This window comes from Dermacentor andersoni, chromosome 2 (genome assembly GCF_023375885.2).
Source record: "Dermacentor andersoni chromosome 2, qqDerAnde1_hic_scaffold, whole genome shotgun sequence".
Lineage (NCBI taxonomy): Eukaryota > Metazoa > Arthropoda > Arachnida > Ixodida > Ixodidae > Dermacentor > Dermacentor andersoni.
In genome coordinates, this window is record NC_092815.1 from 12,689,104 (window position 1) to 12,715,868 (window position 26,765).

Below are 26,765 nucleotides of genomic sequence, written 5' to 3' on the forward strand. Positions count from 1 at the left end.
CCAGAATAGTTGCCTTCTTGAGCTTGTAAATCAATCATCATTTCGTTCGGATAGATATAATCACGGTTCTAGTTTTTAATCGCACAAATTACGAGAGCTTCCTTTTAGAGTAGTTTGCCGGATAAAGGTTAAAATCAATATTTTTGGGCCACGTCTACTGTGCTGAGTTATACTTTCATAAAGGCACACTTTCACTTGCTGCTGCGTTGTAGGAAGCCATGCACTCAAAGCAAAAACACGCAAAAGCTTTCTGTTGCAGAGATTGTGACGAATCAGTTGACGCGCCGCATTTGAAAGCGAAAACGGAACTTGCCCCGGTCACGTGAGACAAGCCGCTGGCAAGTTGTGGCTGCTCGTGCACCCATGCACTTCGTACGTGTACGGCTTCGGTGGTGGGCCGCCGCTAGTTAAACAAATGGTTGGGCTCGCGGAATGGCGCAGACGCTTTAAAATGATCGTCTAAGTTTGCAATCGTAGCTATACAATGGACTCGGTACGTAGCGCCTTCTTTTTCGCAACATCTGTACGTGTAAGCGCATCTTAGCATTGTAAGGACTTGTACCGCTGATCAGTACAGTGTCCGTGCGAGGCTGTCGCCGTGCAGAGCATGTGGATAATTTCAGTTGAGAAGCCTCTCAAAGTAAATTCGACAATATAGCATCACTTTTTAATTATTGATGTATATCTACGAATTACTTTGAAATGCTACTACATAGCGTAGCATAGCATTGCAAAAACGTAGTTAACAGAGACAGCTGCCGTCCGCCGGACACGCAGAAAGGTCATCTCCTCACAATAGCACAATAGGACTGCGTTGCGGAGGTTGTTGCACGTCTCCATCGCAAATTGGGTTGTGTTTGAGCGATTCACTGGCGACTGAGTGATTAACAAACACAACTCTTCGAATGAGTGTGCGCTTCTTCCGAACGAAAGTGGTTTCTTATCCCAATAGGAATGTTCTACACATGCATACATATATATCGCTGCATAACCATCGCAGGCGTTTGCATGTAGTCATTACGCTACTAAGAACAGCGCCGTACTGTTCTTGTTTATCTTGCATGAGATTTCTTCATCTCATTCGCATTTGCGCCTATTTTTAAACCCGCACATCTTTCCGTGTCTTACAACGATAAGACGCTTTCACATGCTTGTAAATCAGTAGACGAAACACACGTATGCTCCCCAGCTTGCTGATGTTGACGGTGATGCTTTGAGTACGAACATTCAGACGAAGTGTCTTCATGAGTCAAAATTTGACTTTTCAGCATTATGTTATGCTTTGTTCTTGTCTCTGCATTTTATTGTGTGTCCGTGTAGCAGTTTAGTACTTAGAGATCAGTGAACATTTTCCAATTGCATCTCTTGGTTTTGACCTGCTTATACACTGCTGAAAAGAACATGAGATATGTTTACATATAGTGCCTTTCGTAACTGTGCTACATAGTATATACATTTCACGTCATGTCACTGAATGCTACATTTCACATGCAGGCATCCAGAGTATCATCATGACCAATGTGAACCGCTGGCAACAAAGCCATGGCCACCATGTTCGACCACAATCGAAACTCGACGGGACTCAAATTTCCCAAGAAAGAATGGACTAGAGAGATCGATCGCAGCTGGGACCAAGCACTTCCGGTACCCAAGTGGGCCATACGCTGTGGACCCTGGCTAGTGGCAGGAGCTTCATTGGTTTGTTTTGGCCACAGCCTAGCTGGTGACTTTGTATTTGACGACACAGAGGCGGTGGTGCATAATGCGGACATACAGCCAGAGATTCCACTGCGGCGCATATTTGAAGATGACTTCTGGGGCACCGAGTTGCAGTCCGAGTCAAGCCATAAGTCATACAGGCCCCTTACCACACTAACTTTCAAGTAAGTTACCCTGTACTCTAAGAAAGGAAGATGTACCTAGAAGGCTGTCTGTGTTTTGTCTTGTATTTTGTTTTCTTAGTGACTGTCTCTCATGAAGTTGTGTCATGCATTTTGCATGCTTTAGCATGCTTTGCTCTACTGGACCTTTCTTTATCAAAGGAATGAAACAAGTAATGTACTGTGCAAAATACAAAAAAAGAAGGGTGGAAAGTAAGAAAGAACAGAGCATAGACCACCAACTTTTATTGCAAGAAACATAAGGAAGCTAATGTAAAGGCATACTTATCACATGCGCCACCTGGAGGCGCAACAAACGAAACAATCATTCTGCCACCTCTGGAATATGAGGTGTGCACACTTTTCTTTAAATTGCAAAAAAGTATATGACAGGGAAAAACTAATGGCACAACCATTACAAAAAGAAAAAGCAGTAAGCATGACAAAAATTAACGAGAACAACCAACAATATCGGGTGGCTAAAAAGCCCTGACATTTTCATCTTCAAAGCAGTGAGATGGACATTCAGCTTATCCAACAATTTATTTGACCTCTTAACTGGGATGACAAATTAAAAAAAAAATCACGAGTGTGAAATTTTTTTATAGCTTTTTTTCTCAGATATATGGTACCGGAATGCCTATTGCATTATTACTGATCTTGTTGAACAAATATACCAAACATGATCATGTATTATTTATTTGTTAAGATTACAAGAAACAACATATACACGTGTGCAAAAATTGGGGAAAGTTCACGGCGAGTTAACTTCTCATTGGCACCAGCAGATGCTCATTGTGATGACGAGTTGCCTGGTCATCGGCAGTTAAGGGGCTAAACACTGAGAACAAGGCAACGGTCAGAGATCGAAAAGCCCGCCCTTTGCCGTGGCGCAAGCCTTCAGATCGCTTTGGGTATGCTTCTACCGTGGAATGGAGGTCTTGGTCATCAATTTCTTCATCCAACACCTTCGGAAGTGCTATTCGAATCCTTCTGGGGAGTAGTGCAGGCCTTGCTCTCAAGCACGGACAGCACAGGAAAGTTGAGTAAATTTAAGTCAGTTAAACAAGAAGGCTGCTCTTGTGAAGTGAAGTTTGCAGACTGCGTTGCACCCTTGTTGAACCACTTTAATACTGTGGGGAGGCACAGAATCTTGCTGGAACCCCTACAGTCAACCTTTGAAGTGAGGGTGTCTCTAGGGAAATACCATCTAGTATTCCAGAATGTCATTCAAGTAGTTTTGAACATTCACTTTCACTCCCTGGTAAGTGAAAATTAAGGGCATCTTGCAATCAACATGACTGGCGCATGACTGAATCCACATCTCCCGCCCGATTAGCGTAGCAATCATATTCATTCACTTCCTTGGCCAGCAGAACCAGATTTCTGTCATTTTGGTGGCTGAAACTTCTTCATTGGTGAACGTTGCTCGTCAGTGAACAGCACTGCACCATGTCATTCCTGAGGGAAACACTTGGGAAGCGTAAAGTACTCTTGAGGGTAGTTTGAATTGATAAGGTCATCCAAAACACGTATGTTATGGAGTGCGCTCACACATAAGCCCAGACAGCATTTTGTGATGTTTCTACTTTAAGAGTGACTCATGCTAAGCTCCTTCGCCAATTTCCTCAAGCTTCCTTTCATTTTTTTCTTTGTTCTCTGTCTGACAATCCTGAAGAATGATATTGATGAAGCAGCACACTTAAAACAGACACATTCACACACACATGAAAGAGGACATACTCGGTGCTTATAAATGTCCTTTTTCATGTGTGCATGAATGTGTCTGCTTTAAGTGCGCTGGTTCATCAGTGTCATGGCTCACCAACTAGCCCATCAGTATCTATTAAGTGAAGAACTGTAGTGTAGTGGGCCAAGCCAAGACAACCCAGAAGCCAGCAGCGATCCACGGCAAGAATAAGAGAATAAAGTCAGTGTCGTTTTGAAAATGATGGCGGTATCCACAGCTTCCCTCCATCTGTAACATTAAACACAAAGTTAAACACAACTGGTGACATGATATGAAGACGGTGCGCTACATCTGCAAGAAGAATCACTTTCAGCTGTGGTGAAGTGCTGCAACTAGTGAGCAAGCTTTGATGTGATAAAAGGACTTTCAGCGCCCACATTTCAAGCAGCGAGGGAAACAAGATGATGTTTGCTCCATCCTTGCCATTTTTCCCATCTTTTGAACATGTTACGTATCCAGCAGCCATTGGTCACCAATGGCGACGGTGCATAAATAGGTTTGAAAACCTTCTGTTGGGACTTCAAATTTACAACGCTGTGCAAAAGAAGGCGCTTCTCCTCCACTACATCGGCGAAGAGATTTATGATGTCTATGGTTCACTGACGCTCGTAGTACCAGTGACCCCAACAACCTCCAGCAGCAACGCCGGTCAAGGTGAATCCAGCCACATGAGTATGAGCAGGTCAAGAAATGCCTCCACGATCATTTCAGAGCAAAAGTGAACCATGAGTACGAGATCTTCAACTTATGAAGAGCGACTCAACAAGATAGCAAGACGATCAACATTTTCTATATGCACCTCTATCCCATGGCAAGGTACTGCTCATCTGATGTTGACACTGAAATCAAGGTACAAATTGTGCTTGGTACCACGTCCACGAAACTTCAACAGTTTGCACTCCAAACCGATGCAACACTGGAACAACTGACCCAGGGGTGCACGTATGAGGTAAGATCGAGGCAGCAAGGAAAGAAATAACACCAAGGCACAGCACACAGATGAGTGAAGCAAAGCTCAGATGCGGATTCTGATGACCAGGCCTTTGCAATACAATGCAGCAACGCCAAAGCCCCAAGAATGATGGCGTCCCTCAATGACGTCATTATTGAATTCATTGTGGATGCAGGAGCGACACTGAACATCATCAGCTGAGAGACATATGACACCCTGCCCAACAAGCTAATCTTGAGTGCCCCAGGGCCCAAAGTATTTGCCTGTGGATCAAAAACTGAGCTCCCCTAGCTAGGGAAATTCTCTGCTGAGATATCATATAAAGGCACCAAGCTTCAAGATACCGTGTTGGTCACAAGCACGTCGAGCGAGTCCCTGCAACATTTCAAACCAGCTGAAGCCCTCGAACTTGTAGCCCATGTGTATAACATCTCATCGCGCCAGAGCATTCAAGGTGACCATTCCAGGTTGTTTGAAGGACTACAGAAGCTCGAAGGAATTGAAGTGAAACTACACATTGACAAGTCTGTTCTACCAGTAGCATCCGAGATCCAGTCACAAAAGAGGTTGAATGGCTCAAAGGATTCAATGTAATTGAGTATGTAACTGGCCCAGCACAGGAGTCTCTCCTATTGTGGTACCCAAACACCACTCACCAGGCATGGTACGAATGTGTGTGGACATGCGTCGGGCCAATAAAGCCATAACAAGAGAGTGGCGTACATCCCCAATGTTTGAAGATCTTGTCACTAGCCTGACTTGTGCACCAATCTTCTCAAAGCTTGAACTAAGTGATGAGTGTCACCAACTGGCGCTGCCTGAAGAGTCAGGGTACATGACAACATATACAATGCCCATGGAATTATACTGCTACAAGCACTTGAACTTTGGAATAAATGCTATAGCAGGGTTTTTCCTAAACACAAACAGGTTATAACAGGCATCCCAGGAGCCATCAACATTAGTGGCAACATTCTTGTGTATGACAAAACAGAAACAGAACACAATGACTGCATGAAGATGGCGCTGCAGTGCCTTTATAGCACCTAGGTAGGACATTAGGCAGTATAATAGCAAGAGCTTGGTGGCGCAACCCACCGCCCCGTTCCAAAGGGGACGCTCATAACATCCATCCATCCATCCATCCAGCTGTGGACTAACACTCAACCCAATGAAATGTTGCTTCTCCCAACCCAAATGGATATTGGCGTTGAATGGAGGTGGACAGACGTACACCAAGTGGCTCCCGACAAGCTAAAAGAAGCCCTGACAGGTAACCATGCTTTGGCCTACTTTTATAGCAAGAAGTCAACCCATCTCATTATTGACGAAGGCCTAGAAGGTCCAGGCGCCATGCTGGCTGGCACAGGTAGATGATAACATCAAAACTGTGACTTATGCAAGCTGCAGGCTAACTGATGTGGAGCACTACTCCAACATCGAAAAGGAAACCTTGGCTGTTGTGTGGAGAATTGAACACTTCAGCATTTACTTGTACAGAACTCACTTCATACTCCACACTGATCACGAACCATTGATCAGTATCCTGTCTAATCCTTCTGTTCAACCCTCTGCTAGAATAGAGTGCCTGCGTTTCAGGATCTAACTCTATAGCTTCTCCGTACAACAGACAATCCATCCGACTACATGTCAAGTCATCCACTCAAATTTACTCAGAATCGGTACAGAACACACAAGGTGCCTGATGAATATTAGGTGCTCCTGTCCCAGGTAACAGTGCAAAAAGAGATAATGACACAAGAGGTAACCAAAACAGCCAACGGTGACACTACCTACTGTGAACTACGAGAAGCGATCCAAGCTGTAGGTACTAGGTGGCATGCCCTGTTGCGTGATACAGCACTACAACTGCACAAAAATGTTGAACCAGAACTGACATCACCCGACAGTCTCATCCTTCGGGGCAGAAAACTTCTGCTACCAGCCAGCTTACAACAATGTGCAGTAGAGTTTGTCCACAAGGGACACATGGGAATTGTAAAAACCAAGCAACTGCTCCACACCTGTGTTTGGTTGCTCCACGTGGACAAATTCGTTGAGCAGTCAGTATGTGACTGCATCCCATGTCAGTCTTCAATGCCAAGCTCTCAGCGCAATCCTGTCGTACCAGCTCCCCTTCTGAATGGACCTTAGGAAAATTTTAGCACCGATTTTGCTGGTCCACTTCCCAATGGCAAGTACGTACTCATACTCATTCATGATTATTCCCAGTTCCCCATAGAAGTTGTGCCATCATCAAACACTGTTAAAGACTGACATGCTTACAGGGACTGAACAATGTTTATTGAAAGAATTTGTTTTTAGGCTCTTTTTGTGTCATGACATCGTTACTTGAGCATGCACTGTTGAAGCCGAAATGACACCGCTTCGATGCTGAGAGTAGCTTGTCATGATCTGTAGATTGCTGATGCTGATATAGCAGTCTTCCTTCCCCTCAAGGTGCATAACAGTCCAGAAGTTGATGGGCTCTCACAGACCTGTGCAGTTGACTTTTGTTGAGTGGCTCACTTGTAGCCATGCTGATGGCTTACTGGCTTGCTGTACAAGCAAGGTCTTCCATTGGCTATTCGACGGCATGCTCACCACCAACATCTTCGCTGTATTGTGGAACTGAGTTGTCTGATGTTTTCATGTCTTCTGATGGTGTTTGTGCACCGAGGTCCATCTGGATCGCTGGCCTACCCAATGAACACTGAGACTCTATGGTCTTTTGGTGCTTCAGCTGGTCCTCATGGCGGTGGTGATAATCCCCACTGGCTGACTCAACCTCAATCATACGAGAGCCTGCCGTGGACTTCACCACACTGGGGCTCCAGCTGGCACCTTTTCCAAAGTTACTGAACCATACGGGCGTGTCAGGTTGATGGGAAGATGTGCGTCCGGAACCTGCGATAAGAGTTTGTCGGGGCACGACATTATCCAAAAAAGTGCGTGGCTGAAACCCCAGTAACATAGCCGCCGGTGTTTTCACATTATTCAAGGGGGTGCGCCAATAGCGCAAAAGAAACTGATCTAATCAGAATTGCAGTGTTCCCCATGAATTCTTGTGGGACCCATGCTTCAGCGTTCTAATGACCCTCTCTGCCGATCCATTCGATTATGGGTGATATGGTGCGGTGCACAAGTGTTTGATGCCATTCTGGTTTATGAAAGAATGAAACTGTGGCCCATTGTCCGAGACGCGTTCGCAGCAGACCAAACCTGACGAACATTGTCTGCAGTGCTTCCAACATCTTCACTGTGGTGGCAGTTTTCAATAAGCTTGCTTCAATCCATTTCATATGGAAGTAGACTGCCGCTAGCAGCATTTGGCCCTCAATAGGACCAATATAATCAATGCATGCTGCTGCATTCTATGCAAGTCGGGTAGGCCCTGGCCATGTCTTCAATATCTTTATCGAGACCTGGGTACCAAACAGCGAGTGAGCAAGACTTTTCATAGCAGTGATACCCTGGTGCATGTCTTGTAGTACACACAGCATCGACTTCTGTGCCGTGACTGGAATCGCAGCTTGATGACTCTAGATGACACCATTGCTACAAATTGGCTTATTCTTCTTGTGAAAAGATGTGCATCAGCCTGCATCTCTTCCCTGCAATTTACTTGGCCAGCCATCATGAATCTATTGTTTGGCCTTCATTAATGCACCATCCTCTATCATTATTCTTGCTGAACCACTTGACGTCATTAGCCCACTGTCAATGGATACCAGGCCGTTGCGGTATCATAGGAAATGATGACACAGATAAGGCAGCTCGGACATCAAACCAAGAAGACTGCTGCATCTCCATTCCTCTCTCAAGGACAGATGCTGCGAGACAGCTTTGCATTCTAGCATGCACACTCTCGTTAGGTGAGTGGAACACCGTACATACAAGGTGCACCAGACTGCATAGATTCAACTTTTCACTGCAACTCAGACCTCAAGCCAATTCAGGCCAGAGCACATTTTTCTGCAGCAGTTCATACAGCGGTGTAAGCACTCTTGCGAGGTTCTTCAGAAATGCTTTGTAATATGTTGCAAAGCTGATAAACGAGCACAACTCTGATATGCATGATGGTTTATTAATTAATTTTATTTATTTACTTACATACCTACAGCGCCCACTGTTTGGGCATTAGAGTAGGGGGAAGGAATATTATACATATGTTAAAATACAGATGATTGATGGTACAAAAGGATACATGTAATACATAATAGTACACAATATTAATATTGAAACATACAGTACTTAATACAACATTACACCTAAGGTTATTATGAAATACAATATAAATTCAATGTAGTATGTAATACAACGCAATAATACTAATAATAATATTTAAGAACACATACACACACACACATTTTCAACACTGCATCTATATTCCCTCCTTAGGTAACTCAGACAATGCAAAGGCATCCTCACTAAGTCTCTGGGATGTCGGCATCAGGACATTCGTATATCCTTAGGATGTCCTGCACTAATCCTAAAAGGCTCCTGATCAAGGCTATTTGTTCGTCCCAAGTAGATACTGAGAACATACCAGGTACATAATTTGCAGGACCATTTTTGGATGATGTCAGGGCATGCTCCAAAGCACTACTGTTTCACACTGTAATTAGAGGGAAATTCATTATTTACAAATTGGGTTATTATATGCATGACACAGCTTGGATATGAGAACCCATATTGTAGGGTTCTGTTTTGATATTTGTGTGCTTTTATGTGCTTTGAAATCTCAGAAACTTTGCATCTGCTTTCTTGCCCTCATTAAAAATAATTTTGGTATCAAACGAACTACTTTGGGTGCTGCACAACCACTCTGCCACTTACAATAGCATAGCCTTCAAGATCTGCTTTTGCTACTTCAAGAGAAAAGTAGATGGAAGGTGTGCTTTGGCGACCATGACCAATAATAATAATAATAATAATAATAATAATAATGTAAAATCATCATCATCAGCCTGGTTACGCCCACTGCAGGGCAAAGGCCTCTCCCATACTTCTCCAACTGCCCCGGTCATGTATTAATTGTGGCCATGTTGACCCTCCAAACTTCCTAATCTCATCTGCCCACCTAACTTTCTGTCGCCCCCTGCTACGCTTCCCTTCCCTCGGAATTCAGTCCGTAACCCTTAATGACCATCTGTTATCTTCCCTCCTCATTACATGTCCTGCCCATAAAAATATCGTAAATATCGTCTACAAATAAAAAAATTTTCTCTCATTTTTTGCAGTGTGCCATTTGTATTTCATTTTTGGTTATACTCACTTTTGTTTGGGAAAGCATGAAGCTCCCAAATTAACGCACCTGGAAGCAACATATTGAGAATATCCTGCCGGGGATGTCTCTCGGATATACGTCTAGTTAGGTTCATGATAAGCCCAGCAGTAGATGTGTTTAAAGTTCATCGTGGGCATGGTGCTGTGGACATCCTCAGTATGTGCCATGAAGAGCTAGGACATTAGGATCTTTCTGGGACATCCACGGGATGTTTTGTGTTGTCTGGGAACCGTACGTTTGCAGTGATGAGAGGCTCGACAAATTCGATCTGTTATTGTCGAAAGGCACACTTATTATGTTGCAGCTTCACACAGAAGGATTCTTAACCTCGCAAATACTTGGGGCAACCTTTCACAACTTTCCTGTTTTTTCACCACCATCTCATGCTCATGAGTCACCGGCAAAGCATGTGCGAATATGTGTAGAAGACACTGATGCCGGTCAGTAAAACGGAGAGTGGACATGTGATGCGAGAAGCACATGAAGTGCTTGAAGCGTGAAAGGAAGAATGAGGAAAAAAGAGATGAAGGCGGAGGAGCTGGAATTGCTTATGTGGATGAGGAGCACAGCAGATGCATCTCCAGCTGTGCTCTGGAGACTGGAAGCAGCAGCTTCAAGGACTACGGACTGTAGAGGGGACGTCCAAGAGTCGGCTGGCGACAGCTCCAGCTCCTGAGCCCTAATGCCGTGGCAGTGCTCCACGACCCCAGTCCAGCCCCACGCTGCTGTAACCAATCACTGTCCAGTGCCACGGATGCAATCGCCTGGCCATGTCAGTGGCACAATACCTGACTGGCCCAGACCGTGTCATGTGCCAGCGGGTCTCGAAAGAGGATGTAGCCCCGTTGCTCGCAGTGGGGGTTGATGCCTATGCTGCATCAGAACTGAGCAGGCTGACGGCTTACTCCATGCTGGGCCAACGTTTACCACTACTATGATGGTCAGAACATTAGAGTCTTAGGGACTACGTGTCATTTGGCTAGTCAAACTAGGAACAGTGTACACATAATATCTAGTTTGTTTTTCCTATGTATATAGCTAGTTTTGTGAATGTCTCTTGCGTGTATATGGTTTATGCTGTGTGAGTTTGCTGTTTACTTGTTTTGGGTTAGAATTGTTTCTTAGGGTAAATGTTTTTTAATGTGTTTGCATTGTGTCTCTGTCCATTTCTAGAACGCTGAAATTCGTAACAGTCACCGAGATAAACTTGAATTCCTGGAATACCCTGTAGTATGCCCTCCATGAATCTTTGAAAAATAGCTGGTGCTGAGTCCACCTCAAAAGGAAGCCTTTCGAAGCAGAACAATCTCTTTGCTGTGTTCACAACAAAAATTTTCATGTCTTTATCTAATGGCAGCTGATTGTAGGCATCTTAAGGTCGACGGTAATAAAGACTTCACTGCCACCAAGGTTTGCGAAGGTGTCTAGAATTTTCGGCAAGGGATACTGCTCTGTGACACAGGCTGCGTTTGCTGTTGCCTTGAAGTCGCCACAGAGACTGATGGATCCGTTCTTGTTCACAATGAACAATTGGTGCCCAAATGCCAGCCTCAACGAGACAGTCTATCTCTACAAATACTTACTCCCTCACTGCGTAGGGTACAGAGCGGGCTTTACAGAACTTTTATTGAGCGTCAGCGTGCAAGTGCAAATGTACAGGTGGTCCCTTAATTAGTCCCAACCCTGGTGAGAACGACTCTTGAAACTCATTCAACAGCTGCATTAATTGGGAGTCAGTAACAGGATGTTGCTTACCGATCGCTGATTCAAAGTTGAGTATGTGCTTGCCTTCATGTTCGAAAGCCTTGATAATGTCACGGCTGCATGAATTGGGTTCCGAGCAACCAAGTACGATCAAAGTAGCCTCCAGGGTCTTTCCAGAGTAGGTAACTGGAATTTTCAGCTGGCCCTTGATTGGAAGATTGCCGAGAAAACACCTAAATGGTAAAAGTGTATTTTTCAGCCCAGGCCATCGGTACATCAGCCAACTTATAATCGACACTGGTGATCCTGTGTCCACTTCCATATTTATCTGCACACCGTTCCACTGTAAAGTGCAGAAGACCATGTGAACGAGGCTTGCTCAACTCGACCAATTAATGTGCTTCGCCGAATATTGGCTCAAATGGGTGTCCCTGTCCAAGTAAAGAGCGATAATGGACCACCTTTCAGTTAAGCCAACTTTAAGCGGTTTACTGCTGAGTATGGTTTTGCACATAACAGAATAACACTGCTTTGGCTTGAGGCAAATAGCAAGGCAGAATGTTCTGTCAGAACATAGACTAAACCCATCAAAGCACTGCATGTCCAGGAAAGAGACTGGGTCCAAGGCGTGGATGACTTCCTATCGCATTATAGAGCAACTTTACACGCAGCAGCACGAAAGTCTCCATGTGGCAGGCAGATGCAGACAGCACTACCATGACCTGCACCAGACCATGAAGGTTGCGGTAATGAGGAAGTGCACCAAGATGACCTCACTGCAAAACTGAAATCCAAATTATATGCAGACAAAAGGCATAGCACCATGCCAAATGGGCTTAAGCAAGGAGACTCGGCAAGTCAGGCAGAATAAGCTCACACCATACCTTGACTCTGACCCATACATTGTCGCAGTAGTGCAAGGATCCAGTCACTGCAGTAAAACAGGGGAAGAAAATAACAGGCAATGCAAACTTCTTCAAGAAAATTCAGTGTGGACGTAAGGAATCGGACGATGAAGAAGATCCCATGCCCCCAAGGAATGCAGCCATGTTGCTCCCAGAGAGCACTCCATCCCAAAATGAAAACGAAAACACTCAAGAGCAAGGAAGTCGAGCACGATTCCCCATGAGAGTGTCAAGAGGCATCAAGCTGTTGCACTACAGACTTCATGAGCAAAACTCTACAGGCATTGTTCTTTTAACGCGACAGCGTTAAGGAGCTCATGTCGCAGAAAAGCCGGTGTCTACGGCGTCGGTGCAATTGCGAAATTGCCATTTGTTGCTTTTTTCTCATGTGTACACTGTGAATTGCTTGATCTTTTGTAATGTTTTTCTTGTATTGAAATTGCCTTTTTTGCCGGCATAAGATGAAGCCAACATTGTGTCGTATTCTATTGTTTGTGTTGTCGGTCCTGAATCAGTGCCTGTGCTTACCGATGCTGCCCTCAGACAGGGTTTTATGGCCCGTCAAGTTGCTGTGTGCAACTTTTAACGTGAGAGCGTTAAGGAGCTCGTGTCGCAGAATTGCCGGTGTCGTCGGTGTCGGTGGCGTTAACCATGAGCGAAAAATCTCGGAAGGCAATTCATAAATAAAAACAACTTGCAAGATGGGCTGGGTGGGAATCGAACCAGGGTCTCCGAGTGTGAGACGGAGACGCTACCACTCAGCCATGAGTTCGATGGTTGAAAGTGGGAAAGCGTCTCTAGTGAATGCAGTGTTGCCTTATAAATGTGCCATAGAAAGTTATACTGCGGTGTATATCGGTAATTACGAGCACATGTAAATTACAGAAGTTGCAGTTACACGATTAGCGAAGTACGTTTCTGCTACATTTCTTCTGCGCTTTGCGCACATGCAAAGCCATCTTGCGGCAAACACAGAAGACGCCCTCCTTGCAATGTACGGTGCTGCCCAGACACGTGGCGCGCCACTCGCCCCATGATTGTGTCTGCCTTCATGGCGCGTCGCGGCCTGGCTGTCCGTGCTGATCATGACGTTTGGCTCGCGTAGGTCGTTTTGAGTGGGCGGTGCAAACAGGGTGCAATAACGCTATCGCGTTCCACTCTTAAAGGCGAAGCTTAAGCGTCCTCCAATTTTTTTTCTTGTTCTAGCACATTCCTTCATTTTATCGTGTCATTATGTTTTCCCTGTATATTCTTGAACTTCGTTTTGGAACTTTTGATTAAAGGCAGAGGGGAGGATAGTGTAGTGGACCAAGCCAAGGCAGCTACAGACTAGAAGTTTTGAAGTTGTGTAATTTAGGGAAACAATGTGAATTAGTGGGGTCTTCGACATTGTAGATCACATGTCACAGTTTGCTCACCACCAGTCTAGTAAAAACCTGAAGCAAAACGAAAATTAACTGACTCTGCCGCTGTCAAAGTTATGAATGTGGAAGCTAAGCACACCTTACGTTGATGCAGGGATTCTCGTTAATCACTTCTATTTTTAATAGGTACATGAATATTCCTCCATATCTGTGAAATTTCTTCGTAAAGTTTTGCTTCTTCTTGATAGACTTGCTCTTGCGCCATGTGGGCAAGTCGATAATATTATTCTGCATACTGCCGTGGTGCAGGATAGACCATTATAAATCCTTATTTCTCCGAACTGGAACATTATTGAAGTGCGTTGAACCCAAATCCAAATCGTTACTTCTTAATGCAAAAGTAATGGATGCCCCATTGCGTGAAATTCCGTCGGTGTCGCGGAAAGATGGTACCAAAAATGGCCAATACCGCAAACAGTAAAAACACATAAAAAAATGCTCGAAGCGATGTCACATTTCTCAAGGAGGTTCCTGTAAACAAAGTCAATTAATGGCTCTGAAAAGAAAATTTGGTAACCTTCGATCTGGGTGGGAATCAAACTCGGGCCTCCGAGGCGTGAGACGAGCACGCTTCCCTAACGCCACGGCGGCTCCACAGTTCTGGCTGACTACAGGTGTGCTTAGTGCGTGCGTCATTGCACACATCATGTTTATGAACACCTTGCACGTTGAGACACTTGGTGCATTTTGATTTGGCATTACCGAGGTGCATTTAGAATGCAGGCAAGATATTGTGCAAACAAGGAACGTGCGGAAAAAAACATTTCTCCAAAGAGACTGTAATGCTTTCGCACACCCACAGATAAGCAGTCTTAAGTGTCTCTGCCGAATTTCTTGGTTCAGCACTCTGGTTTACATGTTTTTGTGCAGTGAAATTGGCTTTTGCTAACCAACTGAAATTGCCCCCTTACCCCAGCTGTACTGCCAGCTGTGGTTTCTCTTTGCAACTTTTCCTTAATTTTCTGTTCCAGGCTCAACTGCATGTTGGCTGGAGGCCTCATAGCCAGCCACTTTCATGCTGTCAATGTGGTCCTCCATGCACTCGTCTCACTACTTTCGCTGCATCTCTTCAGGGTACTTCTTCAGGGGGCACCACGTGCCTCCCTCCTCTGTGCCCTACTGTTTGCTGTGCACCCAGTCCATACAGAAAGTGTATGTATAAGAGCATGTTTTGCACAAAACTTTTAAGAACGGTTTAGCTGCATTTATGTTGTGTAGAATCAGTGTATTGTTTATGTACAGCTGTTAAATTGAAAAAAAAATGTGTGTAGCTGCATCTAGCTGCTTCAACCTTATTGTGTGAAAAATTATTTTTCTTAAAAATTCTCGTGGTTGTACTTGTTCAAATTTTTTGCTGAAAAGTTTGAAGCAGCACAGCCACTTGCAGAACTTTTCAAAAGAGGAAAGCTGTGCAGCAAAAGTCCAAAGCCAGTAATCACAACATGTAATTTGTACATGTGTCTGTGACCCACTGCAATTCAACATTCAATGCTGAAGTTTACACATTGACTGCAATGGGAAGAATGAATGTGAATATTTGACAAAAAGTTGATGCTTTAGCAACCTGCTTTTTTTGCATGTACTTTTATGAAGCAAGAAATTCCAATTTTGTTTTGTTTTTCTCTATGTTTAAGCATTTACATCTTGAAATCATTTATCAGTGATTGTGCATATGTACATGTAGTAGCTACTGCCTGCAACAGCCTGGAACAAAATGTTAAATTCTGGGCTTTTACATGCCAAAACCAAGATATGATTATGAGGAACGCTGTAGTGGGGGACTCCTGATTATATTAGACCACCTTTAGGTCTTTAGAGTGCACCCAATGCATGTTACATGGCCGTTTTTTGCATTTTCCTCCATGCTAATGTGGCCGCCGTGGCCAGGATTCAATCCTGCATCTTCTGGCTCAGCAGCGCAACGTCAAAGCCACCACACCACTACAGCGAGTGGAACAAAATATTGGCGACATGGTTAAATCTCTGTATTGCTGATGTTGCATCAAGTGGCTGAGATTGAAGTTAGTGAGCGTGTTCTCTAATGGTCAGTTTTGGCAGTCACATTAATGCAATCTGGCATCGTTTTCAGATGTACACTATGGTTGTGGTTCTTTGTGGCATGTGTGCCTAACAGTGAAGTGCACTTCCTGACACCACTAAGCTCATGTCTCTGGTCTTGTCAGTGCACTTGCTCTTCATGGTCACTCATTATGAAGATTACATATAGGGAAAGAGTACCCACATACATATCGAAAAAGAAAGAAAATAATTGACAGCAGTCATTTGAGAATAAAGGCCCACTTTTAATAGTGTTAGCAAGGTAACTGGTGACACATATGCAGGTTTCTCACTTTCATTTGAACTTTCATTTCGTTCTTCTTGGTGTGTAGAAAACCATGGCTCACAATGGATAACTGCATAAAAATGTTGCACACACATCCAGACTTACTCTTTAACAAATTTCTTCTATTGCATCAGTCCAGTTTCAGCCTTACACATTCTCATTGTATAACCTGTAAAGTAGATCTGGGAAATCTGGTAATTGTGGGGTCTTAGTAAATGGTGCGACTCACTGTGCCTTTCTTGAAGCTTGATAAAGCTGCAGTGCATAAATTTTAGCATTCTATGCATTCGTGGTTGCCAGTTCTCTGCGCCTCACTGTGATTCTGCTTCAGCTGCTTGTGGAATATGATGATGTTCATTGGACTAGGCTCAACATTCCGAGAGACCAAAACTGCATTGTTAAAAAGCATACTGTTGAAAGCATAATTTCATATTCAAAGACAATGCACTCTCATATTTGCTGTGTTTTGGAAAAGAAAGCGTAAATTCTTGATCTGCATACCCCTTGTTGATTGTTGCGTCAGTCTAGGCTGGTAAAGCACCTTTTCGTAAGTCTTTTTTAATTAATTTTGCGCTAAGAGTATTGATTACCAGAAGAGAGAATTAAGGCCAAACTTCCATATCTTGAATTTCACACCAGACCTCTAGTGTTGTTATGTCAGTGTCACATCATGAATTTCAAGATATCTTTTATATGTGGCCATTGTGAGCACAGTAAAAGTATTTGTGGGCACAGTAAGAAGTACTTGAAGCTTGCAAGTTCAGTCTGTGGTTCCTTTAGATTAAAATACAGCCAATCTTTATTGATAGAAAATCAACTAGGTCCGACCAGATGTCCTCAAAATTCATTGCATGCCACCGGCACTTGAAAGTGGTGTTGCCACCAATCTTTTGTTTTGAACCTTTTCTGTGTTACTAAGCCTCCTCTCACAGGAAGTGTGTTAGTTTTGGCATTTTAGGTGGGAGGATAATTTACCTATGCAGCTATTTTTCGGTTTACTGTTGCTTTAAAGGGCCCCTCACCAGGCCCCATAGCAAATGTTGGTTATAAGCTGGGAGTTGTTACGTGTCCTCGAGGGAGTGTTCTGCCACAAAAATTTTTCAAATCGGCTTATTAATAGCCGAGATTTAAATATTTCTGTGCTGCGAACCCATGAGTTCAGGCGGCAAGCTCCTCTGCCAAGTGAGACAATCTCTCCACACGCCCCGTCTAGCCTCCGCAAGCGAAATTCCTTCCCTGTGTTCTCCCATATCGGACCTCGAGGATCGCATGATGCATACATCATGGGCCCCGCCTTCACTTTCTTTTTCTCCTCACTTTATTTTTTTTTTGGTGCTGCTCACTTTCGCTGACAGCATTCTGCACGAGCTGTTGTGATTGTCTCATTTTGCGCAGTGCACGATTTTGCGTGCTGTGCACAAGAACCCATGACTAGCGGTATAATTCAGTGCAACACGAATACTTAGGCAGAACAAGCGGATTGCAGAGCATGATCACACGCTGGAACATGGTAGAAAATGGCATAGTTTCGGTACCTACGCACATGACTGCACGACCGTGGGAACAAGCAGATGAAGCGGAAGTACATTTCCCTTGCTTCGGTGTGAAGTAAAACAAGAAACAAGCAGGCATTCTATTTGTGTGTTTTATTATTTCTCTAAACTTCAATTCATCAATTCAAGCTACAGATCACACAAATAACAGATGTTGCCCTGAATAATTCTCGAAGTCACGTGTCACCACAAGCGATGTCACACTGCGGACAGGAGTATGCAGGCGCAGGGACACGAGTACGTCACCGTCCGGCTTGGAGCTCGGTCACCGCAAGGGAAAGGAAAAATGGCATTCGGATTGAAATTTCAGACCTTTCCACGGCGTATAGCGATGTAATTCTTTGCGAACACAATCGTTAGCACGCATTGTATGCTCTGCGCTTGTCAGCTCAATATAGCCAGACCAGGTGAGGGGCCCTTTAAGCGGAATGCTCATGTATACACCTTGCAGGTGGCAGCTGTGGTGGGCAGGGCAGACCTGCTGTGTGCTGTGTTCTTCATCCTCTCCTTCCTGTCTTTCACTCGCTCCTGCTCATCAGGTGTGTGTGCATCATCTTGAACACATGATGATGGCATTGAAATTTATTGATCCATTCGTTGATTCATGGGGTTTAATGCCCCAAACCATAACATGGCCCATTAATTTTTGTCCACTAGGTTCTGAGCATCCAAACACAGTGCACACGTGCATGTTTCTGCGGAATATGGCCACCAAGGCTGGCACCATATTTGCACGCAAATAATGCTACCACAAATATAACACAAGGGGGGACTATTGGTCTCTCAGAAAAACAAAACAAAGAGTATGTTACAATTATAGCACGAAATGATGCTGCAAAGAAACGACGCACAAAAGCAGATAGCCACAGGGCCTTACTTGTTACTGCACATTGACATCACAAAATAAATTAAGAAGACAAGTGCTGATGTCTTTATCACTGTTGGCAAGAATGGCACTGTCCTCCGTGGCATCCACCGAGGTTATAGGACAAGCAGCACTTCAGAAATGGCCACAACACAATTGAACACGGCAAAGCCTTTCACAAGTCACGTTGATGTACCCCATGACTTTGAAGACCGCTTGCTTGACGTGCCTGCACAACAGTGCTGGTTGTCTTGCTTAAGTTTGCAATTAATACTCCATAACTACATTGGTGCTTTACTAATAGCGTTCTGAATCAGGAGAAGAAAGACAGCGCAAAATGCACAGTGACAGCTTCCAGCTCGGCACTCTTGCGCTAGATGAAGTGGCAGCGGGCACAGAGAGCTTGCCAAGCAGGCATAAATATTTAAAGAGAAAGGAATCTATTCTGTTTGTGTCATGAACACAAACATAATGTGACATGGGTTCTGAGGCCAAAAGTTTCTTTAAAATTCTTGTGTTATATTCGTGCAAATACGGCAAATCATGATTCATTGAGCCGCAGTGGAGGGTGCAGAGAAACCGTTCAGCTTCTATACAATTTTCTTTTCTGTTCGCATATTTTCTTGAATTCACTTATTTTCTTTCTTTATTCGCGCATTCAAGGGCCTATTTAGGCACTTTGTAAAGGGAGATAACTTTTATAAGGAATGTGCCAATTGAAAAACATTAGTAAAACCTAGCGACAGAAATACCTTTCAGCAAAATTACATATGCATGAAAATGCGCTGAGCTGAGAGAAAAATTTAACTTTTATAAGAAGCTTCAGCTTGCAAACAAAGACATCATAATCAGTTATGGATGCTATGTCCTTTTGTGGCCTTATACCAATGATACAGAATTGCCAAGAAAAGTGGTGAATAGCGATATACTTAGGTTAGTGCATGCAAAACAGGGCTGTACTTAAAAAGGGGCTCTAAATGCTGAAAAACATGATGTCCTTGATGTTGACATAAGATTTACTTAACTAGGATTTACTGTGATTGATGAAGCATGTGAAAATGTGACAACAGCATTAGTAGGTAAAAAAAAAAAAAAGCCATTCCCTAATTTCAGTGATGCTGTTGCTGTGTGAGTACATACTTCTTAAATCTTGTTACTTTATTTTGTATTTCTTCTAGTTGTGTGATTAGGCACATCTAATGCAGGTTCCACATAATCGTGGCATATTCTATTGTAGAGGGGACAAGTGTGGTGTATTCTAACAGTGCAAATTGTGGTTTTCTAGTATCACTGTTCTCAGCATAGTTATAAAGGAACATTGAAACTGATAGTGGGTTTGATATGGTGAGTGAGGTGGGAGCATGACAGAGATCAGTGGACAGCTTTAGGAAAGGCTTTTTTTTTTATTCAGTTGCGATAATTGGGCTGTCATGTTTCTAATAGTAGAAGTGGAAAGAATACTCATGTTTTTTATTAATGCAAAAGCATTATATGCCCCACGAAGCGGAAAATACGGTGCCCGTTGTTATCACCTGATGGTACCAAAACCCACATGATCAAGTGATGACGTCACAGTGCCAGTGCTGGACCTGCTGCAGCTCGCACTGCGAAATCCTACAGTGAACAGCCATGGCATTGGACTTGACCCACTCCCAAAATTGTATTAAGGCAGATTAAAGTAGATTAAGATAGATTAAGGTTGGTGCAAATTAGAGCAGGGTGGATTAAAGTGGACTTTTAGTTTAAGGTGGTAACTTAGACAAGTCCTAATGCTTTCACATTAAAATCACGTAAGGATACTTAACTGACTGTCAATTTTTGGTTCTTCAGAGAATGCCTGGTCATCTTGTGTCTGGCTTATGACGTCTGCATCTTTGAGTATTGTGTCCATGCTTTGCAAGGAACCTGGCATTACAGTCATAGTAAGCATCAATTTGTCCTATTTTTTATTTGTGACCTTGTTGGCTGCTTCTGTATTCCTGTAGAGCAATCTTTGTGCTAAAGTTACATTTGAGCACACTACAAACAAACAAACATGATGGTTTGAAATTACCAGTGTTCTGGTATGAACATATGGCAAGTTGACGGGAATGCATGGCCGAAAACTGAGCAGAGAGAACAATGAAGTGAAAAGAAAAGTAGACAACACATTGCTCATACCATCTTGTCTACTTTCTGCTTCTTCTTGTTTTTCTTTCTTTATCTTTCCAGTATTTTTAGTCATGTGTCCTGCTATAAGTGCAGTAAAGCTTGAAGTAGGTGTGGGACACTGATAATATTCTGATAATATTCAAATCCTTTATTTTTCCAAACATGTTTGGAATGGCTTTTAGGGCCTAAAACTGTGGTCAGCAGCTTGACAAAGACCCAGAAACCAAATACAAGGCAGGACTTTAATTCATGCGCATGTGGTGCCTGTCCTTGACGGCCATGTCAAACCATGAGCAGATACATGTTGACCCTTTTTGCGGTGATCCCGTGGGTGCTGCCATGTTTGATCACGTGGTGATTCATCCATTGCTTGCCTCAATCAATTGCCTCTGTTGCCTCTGCACTTACAATGGGTGTGTATGACACCGATGCGGCTTAACAAACCTCTTTCGGGAGTTATTGTAGACGGTGACTAGGTGGACGACATGAAGCTTTGGCCACAGCTTCAGAGAACATGCAAAAGCGCTTTGGAAGCTGATTAAGCTATGTCCAAATGGCGCGAGCAGCGCATGTGGTGCTTGTCTTAAAAGCGAGGCTAAATATGTATTCCAAGCTATCCATACTTTCCGTTCATGAATTGAATCAGGATTAGTGTGTTTCACTCTTTGTTCTTTATTTGGCAAATATTTTGAAGCAGCAGCTTGTCACATTTCTGACTCAGTAAATTTTTTTGGTGCGGTCACTATCTGATTATTTATGCCTAATCGCTTGTGGGTGTGCTCAGTTCCGAGAGATTTGTTCTTGCTGCGTGCAGGGCTTGAAACATAGCCGTTTTGTACATTGTAATACCTTGTAGCGAAGATGTATTATCACTAGTAACTCGCTTACTCTTGTGGGCCGTCACAAAACATTCACCTTCGACCATTTGTGCGCTGTCGGTGTAGACCGTAATTTATTTTGCATACATGGTGCACATATATTCAAATGCGCGCTCATTTACTTATTGACATGTTGACAATAGAGTGGGTTTCAGATTCCATGCCAGTTGGGGTAGATGTGTCTAGATATCGTGCATGAAACTTATTATTACAGGAAGCAGCGCTACTCCTTTTGTCATTCTTTAACAAGCAGTACTCACTCTTGCCGACATTCTGGGGCTGAAGCGTTTTCTTTGAAGGTTAGCAATACAACGCTGGTGGATTAGTAAATTACTGCACCCTCAAAGAAAGCCGTACATCTCGAACTGCCAGTAACATATACGGACAGTTGCAGCAACGGTCTGCGAACGTGGCTGCATAGATTCATTCCATTCCTTATTTTGCCAATAACTATTTTTGCAGCCAACTACTGCGCACGTCTTCAATCCACATGATTCAATCTGGTATGATTGGAGTACAGTGCGTTAGCAAAAGTTATATTGCATTTCTAACAGCTGATTGCACAGAAGCAAGGTGGAAAGTAATGGTTTCATATTCATGCGCTGTCGCTGAGGTGACGTGCGGTGCGCCGCTGAAAGCGCCATCCCATTTCTCTTGAACAAACTGCTACGTGAAAAGGGCCATTAAGTAGGTTACCAGAGCATTAAAAATAATAAATCTTCAGAAATAAGAATAGTGGAATACAGTACATCATACAAAATGCTAAGAAGAAATTATAACACAAAGAATAGATTAAACGTGTTAGGGTACTAAAGTATGCAATACTAGATATCTAAGTAAGCATGTTGTAAAAAATACTAACATAAATGGTAACACAGAGAATACAGGAAACGTATCGGTAGGTAACAGAGCATTAAAATAACAGATCAGCAGAAATGCATTAGATAAACATTAAGCGTTAAACAATTCAATGTGAAATTATTCACTGTATGAAACACTACAATGTGAAGCACAAATAAAAATTAAAAATTAGGTAATGGGGTTTCACATGCCAAAACCACAATCTGGTTATGAGGGACGTAGTGGAGGGCGCCAAAAATTTTAACCACCCAGGGTTCTTTAACATGCACCTAAATCTAAGTACATAGGTGTTTTCGTATTTGGCTAATTGAAATGCGGCCATCGTGGCCGGGATTCAATCCTGCAACCTCATGCTTAGCAGCCCGACACCATAGCCACTAAGCAACCATGGCATGTTACAAATAATGGCAGGATAAGTTTGCCCACATCTATTAAGGATTAAGGGAAAGTTATGTTTCAATGACTGTAATTTATAAAAAGTATTGAAACGGTGTATTAGCCATAAGTCAGTGCTACATGTGTGAATATCTCTGTACCGTTGAAGCAGTGCAGTTGAAGTAGTGAAATGCTTCAGAGTGGGTGAAGATAAAGTTGAACCCACTTATAACAATATTCAAGTGCCACGAAAATTCCATTGTTATAACCGATAATTGTTCAAACCGGGTGGCATAAAAAAGTCAAAATAGGGGGATGGCAGAGCTGGTGTGAGAAAACTATAATCGCAGGGAGGCCAGTGCTCCTCCCCACCACGTTCCTCCATCTGGCTGCAAAGCAGCTCCTGTGACATGTTTGATTGATTTATTTGTTGATAGAGTTTAACATACTCCCCACATACAAGACACTCCCTCACCAGAACAGGAATCGGCCTCCCTGGTGCAATATTCGGCCACTCCCTCCCAAATGGCTCACTCAATTTATTACCCAATGGCCCTCAGCCCCAGCAGCTGCGGAGCACCTGACCAAGGCGGTGGTCAGACCTGTAATGCAGCAGAGGGTGCTAAGAACCTCTAGGTCCGGACAGCTGCCAATGGAAACTGACCCTTGCAACGTTTAACACCCGAACCCTCTCGAGTGAGGCTAGCTTAGCAGGACTCTTTGAGGAACTAACAGAAATTGTTTGGGATATCATCAACTTAGTGACATTAGAAGAACTGGCGAGGCTTATACATTGCTGAATAATGGATATGACCTCTGCTATAGAGGTTTCTGAGATAAAAAGCAATATGGGGTAGAATTCCTAATCCGTAAGGACATAGCGGGCAACATTGATTAATTCTACAGCGTTAATGAGAGAGTAGCTGTAGTCGTGATCAAACTTAATAAGAGGTATAGATTAAAGGTAGTACAAGCCTACACTTCAATTTCCAGTCACGATGATGAGGAAGTAGATCAGCTTTCTGAAGGTGTTGAATTAGCAATGAGAAAAGTGCAAACTTGGTATACTGTAGTAATGGGCGACTTCAATGCAAAAGTGCAGAAAAAGCAGGCTGGTGAACAAGCAATTGGCAACTATGGCTTCGATTCTAGGAATGCTAGAGGAGAGATGCTGGTAGAATTCGCAGAAAGGAATAAGCTTCGAATAATCAACACATATTTCAGGAAGCGTAGCAACAGAAAGTGGACCTGGAAAAGCCCTAATGGTGCAACAAGAAATGAAATTAACTTCAATCTTTCTGCTGATCCCAGCATAGTGCAGGATGTAGAATTGTTAGGTAGGGTAAAGTGCAGTGATTATAGGTTAGTAAGGGCTAGGTTTCACCTCAATTTGAAGAGAGAAAGAGCAAAATTGGTCAAGAAGGAACAGGTCAACCTAGAGGCAGTAAGGGTAAAAGCAGACAAATTCAGGCTGGTACTACTTGCAAACAAATATGCAGCCTTAGAACAGAGAGATGATGATGACATAGAGCTAATGAATGAAACCGTAACTAGGTTGGCTTCAGAGGCAGCAATAGAACTGGGAGGCAAGGCACCAAGGCAAACAGTAGGCAAGCTCTCTTAAGTAACAAAGGACCTAATAAAGAAACGACAAAAAGTGAAAGTGTCCAACTCAAGAGATAAGATAGAATTCGTGGAATTGTCAAAACTGATCAACAACGTAAGTGATATTTGAAACTATAACGTGAGAAGAATGATGAAGCCGTAAGAAATAAACGCAGCCTGAAATCAGTGAGAAAGAAACTTGGCATAGGACAAACCCAGATGTATGCACTGAAAGATAAGCAGGGTAATATTATCAGCAATCTCGAAGATATAGTAAACGCAGTGGAAGAATTCTATACTGACCTGTACAGTACCCAGAGGAGTCAGGATACCTCAATTAGCAACAGTAATGAACAGGATACAGAAACTCCTCCTATAACTAGCGATGAGGTTAGAAGGGCCTTGTAAGACATGAAACGAGGAATAGCGGCAGGAGAACATGGAATAACAGTCAATTTAATCAAAGATGGAGGAGACATGCTGCTTGGGAAACTCGCGGCTATTTATACGAAGTGTCTATCGACTGAAAGGGTCCCAGAAAACTGGAAGAATGCAAACATTATGCTAATCCACAAAAAGGGAGACGTTAAAGAATTGAAAAATTATAGGCCCATTATACGCATATATAAAATGTTTACCAAAATAATCTCCAATAGAATACGGGCAACATTGGCTTTAGTCAACCAAGGGTACAGGCTGGCTTCAGGAAGGGATACTCTACAATGGATCACATCCATGTCATTAATCAGTTTACCGAGAAATCCGCAGAGTGCAATAAGCCTCTCTATATGGCTTTCATAGATTATGAAAAGGCATTTGATTCAGTAGAGATACCAGCAGTCATAGAGGCATTATGTAATCAACGAGTACAGAACGCTTACATAAATACCTTGGAAAATATCTACAGAGGTTTTATAACTACCTTAATTCTACACAAGAAAAGCAGGAAGATACCTATAAAAAAAGAGATCAGACAAGGAGATACAATCTCTCCAATGCTATTGACTGCGTGCTTGGAAGGAGTATTCAAGCTATTAAACTGGGAAGGCTTAGGAGCAAGGATTGACGGCGAATATCTCGGCACCCTTCGGTTTGCTGATGACATTGTTCTATTCAGCAACAATGCAGATGAGTTACAACAAATGATTGAGGACCTTAACAGAGAGAGTGTAAGAGTGGGGTTGAAGATTAATATGCAGAAGACAAAGATAATGATGAATAGCCAGGCAAAGGAACAAGAGTTCAGGATTGCCAGTCAGCCTCTGGAGTCTGTGAAGGAGTATGTTTACCTAGGTCAATTAATCACAGGGAACCCTGAACATGAGAAGGAAATTCATAGAAGAGTAAAAATGGGTTGGATCGCATACGGCAGACGTCAGCTCCTGAATGGAAGCTTACTATTATCATTGAAAAGGAAGGTGCTGTTACCAGTGCTGGCATATGGGGCAGAGACTTGGAGACTGACAAGGAAGCTTGAGAACAAGTTAAGGACCGCGCATAGAGCGATGGAAAGAAGATTGCTAGGCATAATGTTAAGAGACAGAAAGAAAGTGGTTTGGATCAGATGGGTATAGATGGTATTCTTATTGACATCAAGAGAAAAAAAATGGAGCTGAGCAGGTCATGTAATGCGCCAGTTAGATAACCGTTAAACCATTAGGGTTACAGAATGGATACTAAGAGAAGGGAAACGCAGTCGAGGACGGCAGAAGACAGGGTAAGTGATGATATTAGGAAATTCGCGGGCGCTAGTTGGAATTGGTTGGCGCAGGACAGGGGTAATTGAAGATTGCAGGAAGAGGCCTTCGTCCTGCAGTGAACATAAAACAGGCTGATGGTGATGATGATAATAATGATGAACATACTAAATCAACGTGGGGGGCTATGAGAGATGGCATAGTGCAGAGCTTGATAAATTTGGCCCACCTGGAGTTCCTCCATGTGCACACAGTGCTTGGCACATGATTGTTTTTCATTCCACCTCCATTGGAAGGCGGCTGGGGAAGCCAAGAATTAAATCAGTGACAGAGCACTGTAGCCACTATGCTGGCTCCTGTAAGATGTGTGCTTCTCAATAAGAGCAAAGAGAAGGAAAACTGTTGATACTTGTCCAGTAACCTTTAGCTGTTTGTTTATTGAAGATAGCTGCGGCATTACACACTGCTTTACATGTGGTCCTGCAGTGGAAGCTGTATGTACAAAGTGAGGGGGTTTACAGTTTTAAAAAA

The 26,765-nt window shown here is 43.2% G+C and overlaps 1 protein-coding gene across 1 annotated transcript in view; it reads left to right on the forward strand.

Moving 5' to 3' along the window:
* Positions 1–353: 353 nt before the first annotated feature.
* The window catches only part of Tmtc4 (Transmembrane O-mannosyltransferase targeting cadherins 4), a 92,184-nt gene continuing 65,772 nt past the window's right edge, over positions 354–26,765 (forward strand). The window contains exons 1-5 of the mRNA XM_050190113.3: positions 354–493; positions 1,495–1,883; positions 14,877–15,057; positions 18,254–18,341; positions 20,498–20,589. Of these exons, the coding sequence (XP_050046070.1) occupies positions 1,543–1,883; positions 14,877–15,057; positions 18,254–18,341; positions 20,498–20,589 (702 nt within the window). The 5' untranslated portion in view covers positions 354–493; positions 1,495–1,542. The remainder of the gene's footprint in view (positions 494–1,494; positions 1,884–14,876; positions 15,058–18,253; positions 18,342–20,497; positions 20,590–26,765) is intronic.